Source organism: Chelonus insularis, unplaced genomic scaffold (assembly GCF_013357705.1).
Source record: "Chelonus insularis isolate UGA/USDA-ARS -01 unplaced genomic scaffold, ASM1335770v1 contig_24_pilon, whole genome shotgun sequence".
In the NCBI taxonomy this organism is placed as follows: Eukaryota; Metazoa; Arthropoda; class Insecta; order Hymenoptera; family Braconidae; genus Chelonus; species Chelonus insularis.
The window spans coordinates 436,011-448,516 of NW_023276446.1; the positions used below are offsets into that span (position 1 = coordinate 436,011).

Sequence of the window (12,506 nt, forward strand, 5' to 3'; positions counted from 1 at the left end):
ATTTCTAAATGCCGTAAAAGAATTTAGCATTATTTAATAGGTTGAACTCTTCCAACATCCAATAGTAAGTACCTACTAAAAAGCAAAATCCCCATAGAGAATATCGTGATGATAAAATATTCTCTCAGTCACATTTTCATACTTGATAAATTCATAAACGTTCTCATACGATTTCAGAACACAATGAAAGATCACATTGTCTCATATATTCTTATAAAGACTTGTACACCGCTTGCTTTTCGTTCATTCCGGTAAGATTGAATCGTAAAATTTAGATATATTATTTTCCTGTTTGTTCTTATAGTGTCTCATACGATCCTTCTTAATGATTCTCATTGCAATTGATGATAAATTATTTCCTATTCGTTCTCATTAGGACGAATAGGGTTGTCCTGTCTATTCTCTATCACTCTCGTATCATAGTTTCAAAGGGTCAAGGTGGATATGTATGACGAGTCGGCCCCCAATTGGGAACCTATATCGAAACTTACGTATTAAAATTGACTTGATGTACAAACACAATTTATGTATATTCCGCGACCAGCTTCCGTTTTGTCCTTGAGATATAGAAAAAAAATAACCGTACCCATGACTACTATTCAAAGTAATATACCTCGAAAACCAATTAAGCTAGAAAAGTGAAACCAGCGCGAACCTCTTGGTTTCATTACAGAGTACACTATACATTTTTTTTTAATTTTTATGATATTTTGCTAAATAAAATATATAAAAAAAAAAAAATGAATCATAATTTTTTTTCCATGTTCTCTAAGACTTACAATCACAAAAATAATATATGTTATGCTTCTTTATGTGCACTATTACTCAGAAAAATAACGTGAAAAAAAAATTGGTGCAACACTTCGATAAAAAATAAAATGTGATTCGCGTATTGTAATGTATCGATATAATGCACGCTGTCACAATAGTAAACAAACAAGTTCGTCGTGTTCGATTCAAACTTTATTGCGGCGCGAAACATCGCGACGAATACGTCGTATTGTCATTTGTGTTGCTCTAGAAGTTTGTGACTTGGATCTTTCTGTTTTGTTATTAGTAACTGATAAACTAAATTATTTTTATTATAGTTATTAAGTAATATATCCGACAAGTGTAAAAATTGTAACAAGTATCTACGTAAGATAGTTGGTTATAAAAAAGTTATTAAAACTGAAGAAGAAGCCAAAGTGTTCAGTGATTGTGTAAATAAAACAGTAACGGTTAATGATGTATTCTGTAATAAGTGTCGACTTATCCCATATATTAACAAAAAAACTTTTAGTTCTAAATGTACAGCATCTGACAAGGTGTCTTCAAACATGGAAGTATGCGACGAAACATCAGCGACTACAGAAGTACCAGAAGAAACTTATGTCAACTCTGAAAATTCTGATGCCAGTAGTGACAGTAATATAAGTAATATTACATATCAGTACCATCCAAGTGATGATTATATTGAAATTCCATTTCAACGTATTGCATCGACTCATAAGTATTGTATTATATGTCAAAAAACAACTGATCTCAAGACAATATGTTTAGAAACAAGAATACAAATATTCATTAAAAATTATGAAGATGATTTATTACATCTACGCATAGTTTCTAATACCAGGACAATAGAAAGTTCTAGATCCGTCTGCAATACCGGCCGAGGTAAAAAGTGGGTTCTGATCCGCACCGACCGCGGTAACTTCTGGTGGTAAGTTATCGACAGCGATAAATTATCGGCAGCGATTTTCACCGATCCTTGATTGGATATCATTCTTCTCAATTTGAGTTGATGTTTTTACGACCCATACGTGTTTGGCAGCATTGGATATGTATATAATGCCTATGATCTGAAACTCACTGAAATCGGTAAGTCTTTTGCAATGTAACTTAACAATTCTTCTTTTTTATGTCTGCAACAGTGACATAAGGAATTATCCATTCAATTTTTATAAGCGTGATCGTCTCTTCAGGTTCCGCGGCAGCTTGTACAATTGCAATAAGATCGGTATTTGAACCAGAAAGTATTAATTCATGTTTGGCATTGACAATTATGCGATGATAATCTTCAGAAAATCCCAGTAGCATATGTAACGGTATCAAAACATCAAAGTATCCATTATCATTAAATAGTCTTTTATTATCAGTTACCCAACCTGCATTATCTAAATAATTTTTTTGACGTGGATAAAGAGAAAGATATCCCATGTATACTCCGGTAGTAATATTACATTCGATCCTTAATGCATTAATTTTCAAGATAGATACTGGTAAATCTGATGTGTGTCTTCAATTTCATAGTTTCCTGTGGGGATTTTAATACTTTTATCTTTATCATTGAGTGTATAATAAAATTTATTGTTGCCGTTATCGATATTTGGAATGGAATTAAAGGTTAACAATTCCACAAGTCCTAGGTGTTATGTACCAGAGTACACAAAATTTTTGTTAAAAACAACAGAGAATATTACATTTTAAAAAGAAAAGGACAGTATGCAGAGGAAAGTCAGGTAAGGAAAAATCAATGAGTGAAGTCAGACTTGAAGGCACCAAGGGGAAACTCAAGGACGCTAGGTGGACAGACAGGGGAAGGAAAGAAGAGAAAGCGAGCGTAAAGGCAGTTTAAGAAGCCCGCACGTGGATAGCCTGACCAAAGAAAATTTGGATATTCAAATTTACCGGATTGGCAGAAAGGGCATTAAAGCTACCACCTCAAGCTTTTCAGAGGCGTTGGAACCCTGGATAAATAGTCCAGGTTTTCCCAAGAAACTTCGGTCTCTGCTAAATTTTTGTCTTTTGAAAGATTTTGTGAAGAGAAATCTTTGAGGAAATATACATACATGAGCAAACGAGCGAAGTCGCAGTCTACGAGTAAGAGAGAGAGGGGTGCGGTACGGCGAGGGAGCCCAAGCGGCTGTAAATCAACCAACCAGGAAGCCTAGCCGAGTATCTTCAGGCAGCACTACAACCTGCTACGTACCGACCTGCTAAACAGCGCTTCAACTTTCTGCTACCTATCAATTTCACCCTTGTAAAACAATTTTTATTCAACTAAAGTGAGAAAAGACTAATAAAGATTATCTGTAATAAAAAGGAACAACTCTTTTCTTCATTTGTTGCACCATAGTGGTTTTCCAGCACTGAGTACCTTACCCATTTCTTTAATTTCCCATCTAGAATAAACTCTGCGAGGTCTCCGCATCCGAGTAGAGTGGAAGGCGATTGTGTCTTGACTCAAAAAAGAGACCGTTCTGTTACGGGGACGTAACACTAGGTTATATTTTTTAGATGATGATAATTCAATTGGTGAAAAATAAAACGCTTCTAGAATGAACGTTTGTCCAGACAATGTTAAAGTGAGTGAATCATCTATGAGTGATGCTTATTGGAAACTGCATATTACTTTTATACTTTTCTACGTAAAAATTTTAAACACAAGTGTCCGCAATTATCTACTGTAATCTTGATGCTTTTCATGATTGTACAGTATTTTATCAACATTAAGATATGTCATAAGCTCATGTGGTGGCTGCAAATTGCCAAAACTGTCATAATATATAACTAATATGCCACCCAATGTGTTCCATGTCCAGTTTTATCGTCGAGATTAATAGTTGCTGATTTATTTTTCCACGGTGTAGATTTTGGAAGATCATTCCGCATAAAAACACCACGAAAAAAGGGTATTTTCACGGTTTTTGCATATCTCTTGAGTTCAATATCAGTCAGTGCACGATGAAGTGAATTTAAGTTTTTCCTCTTGCCGGTTTCAGATACAATCCTAATCCTCTCTTTTGCGGTTTTAGACGTAAACCTTTACCCAAAGCTATTGCTTCCATTTTCTCATTATGTCGTTTTGCTTCTTCCAATTGACGTTTGGCGACTCTAGCATCATTAATTGCTCTTGCAATGCCAGCAGCGCCACCTGCTACAGCACCAACTGCACTTAAACCTGCAAATAGGGGTATAAGAGGCAAAATAGCTCATGCAGATTTAATAAGATCTGAACTGGAATTTAACATAAGCTTTGCTGAATTAACAACTTTTCGCAAATGTTTAAGTCCCTTGGCCTTTTTGTTTTTTTCTTTCAAACCCATTCCCAACTTTGATTCAACTTTTATGACGTTGAAAATTTCTAAAGCAGCAGTTCGTTCAGCAATATCTGCGTCTCTCGCAGAAACACATTTCATAGATTTTTCAGCAAGTATTTTATCAGCTGCGTTTCTAGCTTCAATGTTATCTTGATTTTGCGAAGATGCAATATTGTGTCCTTTACAAGCAGCGTCCAATGGATTGATTCCTGGATCTTCACGTGCTGATCTCTCTTTTAATTTAATTTCTGGACCACAATAATGATATCGTGGTATATGAAGTTCGAATGGCAATTTGTTTATAAGTATGTTAACAATACCAGCACCTCGTTTTTTGATACATCTTTGCACTATCATTGTTCAAGAACGACTAACTCGACACCTATAAAAGATGTAAATTTATAGCTAGAATGTCATTTTACATCAAGATGAAGTTTAATCAACAAGACATTAAGTTGCCTGTAATCAACGTTGACCTATCATGCGACACAAATATCAAACTTTACGGACAACTTTTCCCAAATAGTGTCCGTGGTGTTATTTGTGGCCCATCTAATTTGTGGAAAGACAAATACTATTTCAGCACTTATTGTACATCCAAATGGCCTACGTTTTGAAAATATTTATTTGTATTCAAAATCATTCAACCAACCTAAATATCAGTTTTTAAAAAAAAAATTAAAGGTATTAAATTTTATGCTTTTAATGAGCATGAGGAAGTGGTGAAACCAGATGAGGCAAAAACCAACTTAATTATGATTTTCGATGATGTAGCATGCGAAAAACAAGATATTATGCGAATCTATTTTTGTATGGGACGACATAGAGGTATTGACTGCTTCTATCAATAAAAATTTTTATTGAAATAGAATTACGTCTGGAACGCAAAACTGTAGCAAATTTAAGAAAAATCATTGAAGAAAATAGAGAAAGAACCAAAATCATTGATGTTCAAGTAGATCAGCATATTTAATTATCACAAGAATATCGTAAACGTCTGAAAGAAGAATTGAATGAACCAATTGAACTACATGAGTCACATCGATTACGTTTACTGAAAAAGACAAATCGTAAACAAGCTGAAAGTATTAAACAATCGGAAGAAAATATTCCGGAATATCTTGATCAGCAGCATCATGAACAAGGAGAACAAAATAATAATTGAAGAGCTACATGAACCGGTTAGGAGAAATTATCAACGACGACATGTTGATATACGTGGTCTTGATGAATCTTGGCAAGCTGATCTAATTTACATGACAGCATATAAAATTCATAAATAAGGTCATTAGTATTTATTGACTGTTATTGACGTTTTTTCGAAATACGTTTGGGCTGTGCCCAAATTCTTGCATGTTGATAGAGAAAAGGAATTCTACAACAGAGATTTTGAAGAACTTATGAAACAATATAATATCAAAATGTATTCCACATTTAGTAATCTTAAGGCATCTATATGTAAACGATTTAATCGTACATTAAAAAGTGAAATGTGGAAACAATTTACGTTGCGCGGCAATTACCAGTAGATAGACATCTTACAAAAATTAATGACATCATATAACAATAGCAAACATAGAACCATCAAAATGAAACCAATTGATGTTTCTTAAGCCAATAAAAAACAATTAAGTCACTACTATCTACAATAATAAACTTAAAGTTCAACAAAACCAGAAAAAGACAAAATTTAAGATCGGTGACAAAGTGTGCATAAGTAAATACAAACATGTATTTGAAAAGGGATACACCAGTAATTGGATACCCGAAATATTTAATGTAAGCCAAGTATTGAACACTAATCTAGTAACCTACAAGCTTGTCGACTATTAAGATCAACCGATTAAAGGAGGTTTTTATCAAGAAGAATTGACTAAGGTACAATATCCTGATATTTATTTGATAGAAAAAATTCTGAAAAAGCGTGGTAATCAAGCTTTTGTCAAGTGGTTAGGATTTGATGAAACGCACAATAGCTGGATTAACATAAAATATTTACAATGTCTCTAACTAATGAGTTAGAAACGGGTCCACCTATTAACATCCTCATCAAAAACATCCCGAAAAAAAAATTCCGGCAAAAAGATTCCCAAAATTAATAGTCTTAAAAAAAAAATCCTAGTAAAAATATCCCGAAAATTGATATTTCTAAAATATAAATTAACATAAAACACAGTACTTCTATTTGCATTTTTCATCATTTTATTTTTTTCTTCACCAACACAAAAAAAAATATTTTTTTTCTATGATATTACACATAAACATTTGGTCAGTCACATTATTTTAACAAAATATAAATCTTTGCTTTATTCATCACATTAATTAACAATTCGAATGTTAATTACTTTTAGCATAAAATGATACATAAATCTTTGTTTTTCTTGTTACTAGTTATTAACGTCATCAAAGTAAAAATTTACTGCCAATTATTTAGATTTTTTATAAAAAAAAACTTTAATATTAATATCTCTATGGAAATTGTACTCGTTTTAGGAAAGACAAAACATTATTTAAGTCATAATTTTAAACTTTTTTTTTGATTTTTGATTTTTTATCACAATACTTCTCGAGCTGGAAACCAGTCTAGACTGGAAAAAAAAATAAATACAATTCTTCAGCTTTCTTAACAGCTGCGAGCCTTCAACATATAATATTTTTTTCTTGTTCTATTCATTTGTACATTAGTATATTAGCACAAAAAAATTCAATATGAATTTCTTAATATAAATTATGTGCAATTCCTCTTAGAAAAGACAAAACATCATTTAAGTCATAACTGTCAACTATTCTTTTGATTTTTGATTCTTTATCACGATACTTTCGTCTTTTTGGTTTACTTTTTGCTCCACTAACAAAACCTTCCAACTTGACATCAGATAATACTTGCTCATTTCTTAATAAATCAATAAATTTCCAAATATTTAAGTGACATGCTTGTGCACGAGTTTTTAATGCATTGTGCCAAGCTTCAACATTATTATTGGTTCTTCCAATCCCATTGATAGTATTACTATACTGATTCCATAACGACAATGCATATTTTCCACCACCACGACGTTTCCGACGATTCATTTTACCTAACCATATGTTCTCATAATAACTTAGCAATTCTTCTAATTCACTCTCATGTTTAATATAAAAATCAGTTGATATTAATTCATCATATGCAGCTACAACATCACATTCTGGCACAAACGGTATTGCGAATAACATTTTTAAATTTAATGCATATTCAGAGTCCTTAGCATAATTGTTCTGTAAATGGTAAGCCTGTATTTTTCGCCAGATAGCTTGAGTATAATGGAAAAAGCAGCCTTTGACAAGAACATTAGGAAACACTTCTTTAACAGCATGTATAAATGCTATTTCAAAATCTACTATTATTGTCTTTGGATCTAAACGTGGCTCAAGTATTTGTAATTGTTTCAATATTTCAACATAAACAGATTTAAATTTACCAGTAACAAGAACATAAACAAGTGGCACAACTGCATCATTCACATTTGCATGTATAGTATATAATTGATAAAATATTCGCGGAACAGTTTGGAATGTTCCATCTGCATACCACACTTCAGCATTTCTTAGTACTGATAAGTTATTGTCAGTCGTAAATATCAGTAAACGTTCACTACTAGCCACATTTGAGTCCTTAGAATCATATTTTAAAAAATCAATTTTTCGTTCACTATACACGCGATAACCTTCAGGAATAGTAAGATTATCAACAGACTTTGGATTTGGTAATATCACATTAACGTTCTTATTACGAACACGTTGTACAGTCTTTGCTAAACTGTGAGGACTAGCTAGTTGACATAATACAGCAGGATCAACATTCTCAAGCAATGACGCAACAACAACACTACTGGGTTTTGTAGAACGCTTAGCCTTTCTCTTCAATAGTTCCATCACTTTTAGTGATTTCAATCTGGCAGCATCTGGTCTATGATGATGGCTATTTATCATTTCGATTATTTTACCTATAAAATAAGTTTATTTATTTTCCATAAACAATCAGATTAACGATTATGAAAACGAACTATATTAGATATGAATCTTACCATCCTTGTCTTTAGAGGTTGTGTGAATACGAGCCAGACATTTACCGCATGGTCCTCCAGCGTAAAATTCACAACGCCAAATGTATTTATTATTAACTCCATCGTGATGATATACATATATGTAACCGTCTTCATCCACAAGATTATCTCCACCTTTTTGATTCACCACAAATTTTAATGGCATTATTATATGTTATAATTATAGCAATATGAAATGTTTACCACCTTTCTTCTTACTAACCTATCCATCTCTACACATACCAATATAATGAAATCTAAATTAAGATGTCTTCTTGAAATCTGACCCAGGCGACATCTCGTATTTATTGAACTATTTATCAAATGACCTAAATATATCGATATGACAAGAATACTCACTAGGTTCATTATCAATATCAATCGATATTACAGAAATCTACAACACAGTTATGCAAAACAATATGATACTGATTTGTTTAATGTTTTCTATACATTTCATAGCGAAAATATTCCCAAAATTAATATTCCTATTCCTAAAAAGAAAAATCCTAGCAAAAATATCCCTTAGATCTGCCCTTAGAGACTTTACACGGTAATGAGTACTACAGAATTTGATTGAGACTAATATTGAATTAAAAATACTTATGCTTCTATTATAGTTTTCCATACATTTCATGGCTCGGGAACATTATTTATACGGGATTTAAGTATAGGGAACATTTTTTTTGAAGATATTTTTGCCAGGATTTTATTTCCAGGATTTTTTTTTGGGAATTTTTTCAGGTGATCCCGATAGAAACAATGACTGCCAAAATGTCTTTAGCGGAAGAGCGAGAAGCAATGGCTGACAGAATGTATAGTGATGCTCGAAAATTACTACGTTACACAAAAGATAAAGCTCCTAATATTAAATGGATACCTTTAACTCATGAAGAACAACAAAGAATCAATAAGGTAAAAAAACAATTAAACATCTTGATAAAATTAATAGACGAATGTTGGAAGAAATTAAAAAAAAAAAAATAAGACCATTAAGGATGACAATGATTTTGTCATATTATTTGTAAGAGATGAATAAAAAAATACAAACTAATGTAAATAATTCGTAATATTTTTTTTATTAAATGAATTTTTTTTTCTCATAAGTTTTACATAAATATTATATTTACAATAATTTATTAACACTATTCAATATGAATCGTTACCCCAAAGAAGTGTATCAGTTGATTGTGCTGAAAGAACTCTTTTATTATCTTCTTAACTTAATGCTAATTTTTTTCTATTGATTGTATGTACTTCATGTCTCTTGCTGACTATATGATATTCCGTCTTACATAATTTTTCATGATTAAGTAAGCATTTCTTGTAATCATCGAATGTTATAGATTTTATTGTTGCAGTTTTGACACCCTCTGCTTTACGTTTGTCTTTTTTTTTTTATTTTGAATTTTGAATGTGTACATTTTGGCTTTTAGCCCAATGAATTCCGTCATTATTTCACCTTTATTTTCATCTTTTATAAGCCCTATAATTTTTTTATTAACTAATGGAATATTAAAACGGTCATTTGGTGGATAGTCTGAGGTGTCAAATTTATGTATATTATTTTTGATGCAATCATCAATGTGAGCATTGAGAAATTGATAAATTAAACTATATGTTTTTATGATTGTCTGTAAATGGTCTTTTAATAAAATTGTAATGGAAATCATAAATGAACATTTCCGAAAGATCTAAAACTACAAATCCTACGTATATCGGCTTATTGAAATACATATTTTTTCGCTCCATTTCTATTATTACCATGTCATTGTCAAAAATTATACTATTGTGGAATTTTGGAAAGGCAATTAAATTTTTTGCACCATACCGACCTTCCCACTATGTAACTAACTTTACATCTTTATACTTCCGGACGTTTTCCACTGTTTTTTCGTAAACTGCATTATTCATTAATTTTTAGAAATTCTTTTCGAAATCACTTTTAGATTTTTTTCGTAAACCTGTATTTAGATCAACATACTTCTTCATCCATGGTGATTGATTAAATTTGAGGATTCTATGGATTTTGGTTACAATCATTCCTAAATCAAGACATTGTTTTCAATTTCTGTAGTGAATCACATAGTCAAGTTTAGGTAATAATGTCGTCATAAGTTTGCTACTATCGCTGTTTGAAGATTTGTGGTGTTCAGGACACAATGGCAAATCTTTATGATGCTCGTGTAAGATTTGTGAATACTCTAAATCAACCTTGAAAATGTAACTAATTAAAGAATTCTTGGAGATATTTCTAATTATTTCATGGATATTAGAAATATTGATGTCATCTTCCACCTATTTAAATGATCCAGTCGGTAGATACTCACCCATTGCTGCGCCATACAAATTATTTACATCGAAATACATGAGATATGATACATTGTCATTGGGGTTATAATCATTACACATATACGGGTTATTTGCTTTCGCATATCTATTTGAACACTGTCACACTTCTCCTCTAATACGTTTTTCTATGAAATTGAGCATTTCTACATTGTCCAAAAGTTCGAGTTCAATTTCTGTATGTTTCAACATAGCATCAAAAGTTAATCCAGGTGCAGTGTAGTAATGTAACGGATCAAGCTCATAAGTGCAGAGACACCTTTGTCTAAAATTTTGAAAAATGTCTGCTAACAGAAGAACGTCTGTTTTTAAATATAAATCTGAATATTCACCGAGGGTGTTTAGTTGAAATTGATCCCAAACGTGGCGTGCATGTTGGTAATCGTCATCGGAAATGTCCGAATCGTTGAGTTTCGAATAGACTTTTGAATAGTCAGGTAGTTGTCGTTCGTCAGGTTTTTCCTGACTGTCAATACATTCATATGGGAAAACACCTTTACGAGTTGCTAGTTGAAATTTATTTGACTTGGAATAGAAACTTCGATGCAAGTTAAAAAATGATGCAAGTTTTTCAATACTATTGCTCATGAATCGGGAAGAATCAATAAATCGTAATTAAACAACTATTTCTTTTTTCCTTTTTTCGCAGGAAATTTTCTGATCAACTGTTTTTGTAAATGCTATGTATTTTTCTTTATTGATAGTTAATAATTCCATATAACTTTTAAATGATGGAGCTAATGATTCAATAAAAAAATGTGCGTCATATCCTGAAAAGTTATGAAAAATGACTGGAATTATGCATGAATTTTGATAATTTAAATTACAATTAACATGAGAAGTGCCTCGACAATTACCTGTAAAGTGACAGTGATCATGTAACTTTGTTTCATCATGTAAAAATAGTTTATTACAAATGTGACAGATTTTTTTATTACAAAAATCGTTTGACTGTTGGGATGTTCATGGTTTCATTGGTACTACGTTTTCTGGGTTAATTTTGACAGTTTCAGCTATTTTCTTCAATTCAGTCATGAATCAGGTTCAAGAATACTCTGAAGATCGGCATAGACAATAAATAGCACAGGGTCTTTAAAATGAAAATTTCCAAATTTTATTTTAACACCTTTTTCAGGAAGTGAAATTCGCGTATTGTTTATATTGATACAGTCTTTTCGATGTTTTTCAAATGAAGTTTTAACCTGAAAATGGTTGAGGTATCGATCACATAAAATTACTCAACCGTTATGCTTAGAAATTTGATTTCCAACTAATCTTGAAAGATCCTTTATAAGACAAAAATGAAAAATTGAGTTAACGTTTTCTTTATCATCTATTTCAACTCGACTCTGAACCATTAATAGATAAATATATGGTTCATTTACTTTATAATGTTTACTTAAATATAATGGAATAACTTTACAATTGTCATCCAAACTGTACACACTTATTGCTAGATTGTTGAAATCTTTGAATTTTGGGACATTATGTAGAGTGATAGGACAGTTAATACCTTCTTTTAGCACACTTTCATAATGTGAATATGAACTTGTTCTTGTAGAAGTTATATCAGCTGGATAAAGTGCTGCCGTAACTGCCCAAAAGAAACAGCATTCATCATTATTTTTAATATTTAATACTGCTTCTTTTTGTTGTATAAATTTTGTTAGAGGTACAAATGTAGATTGCCCGGCTGATGAAGTTTGATAACGATTGATATTGACTTGCAGATATTCAATTTCTTCAATTGACCAACCAGAATCGCGTTCTTGAGAATCCTCGACTTTTGTTAGTAGTTTGTCAAAAACATTTTCCAAGAAATGTTTTTTTACGTCTGTTGACAGCGGAATTGCTTCGATTTTAACACTAAAGTACTTAATTTCTACAAGTGTTCAATCATTTTTTTGATTACTGAATTTACAAGCAAGGACAAAGTTCAGTTTAAAATTTCCCTCACTTGTTACTATATCTGTCAACTCTTCGGTAATCAGCT

At 31.7% G+C, this 12,506-nt stretch overlaps 1 protein-coding gene across 3 annotated transcripts; it reads right to left on the minus strand.

Annotated features, from left to right (window-relative positions):
* Window positions 1–6,378: 6,378 nt before the first annotated feature.
* Window positions 6,379–8,422, minus strand: LOC118064673 (uncharacterized). 3 transcript variants are annotated; one of them, XM_035079442.1, is made up of 3 exons: window positions 8,388–8,422; window positions 8,147–8,299; window positions 6,379–8,065 (listed from the first exon to the last, which is right to left on the minus strand). In XM_035079442.1, the coding sequence occupies exon 3, from the start codon at window positions 8,049–8,051 to the stop codon at window positions 6,801–6,803; it is 1,251 nt and encodes a 416-aa protein (XP_034935333.1). In that variant the 5' UTR covers window positions 8,052–8,065; window positions 8,147–8,299; window positions 8,388–8,422; the 3' UTR covers window positions 6,379–6,800. The 3 variants fall into 3 exon arrangements, with proteins under 3 accessions (XP_034935333.1, XP_034935332.1, XP_034935331.1); XM_035079441.1 differs by lacking the exon at window positions 8,388–8,422 and having other exon boundaries at window positions 6,379–6,997; window positions 7,145–8,065; window positions 8,147–8,377; XM_035079440.1 differs by lacking the exon at window positions 8,388–8,422 and having other exon boundaries at window positions 8,147–8,377.
* Window positions 8,423–12,506: the final 4,084 nt, after the last annotated feature.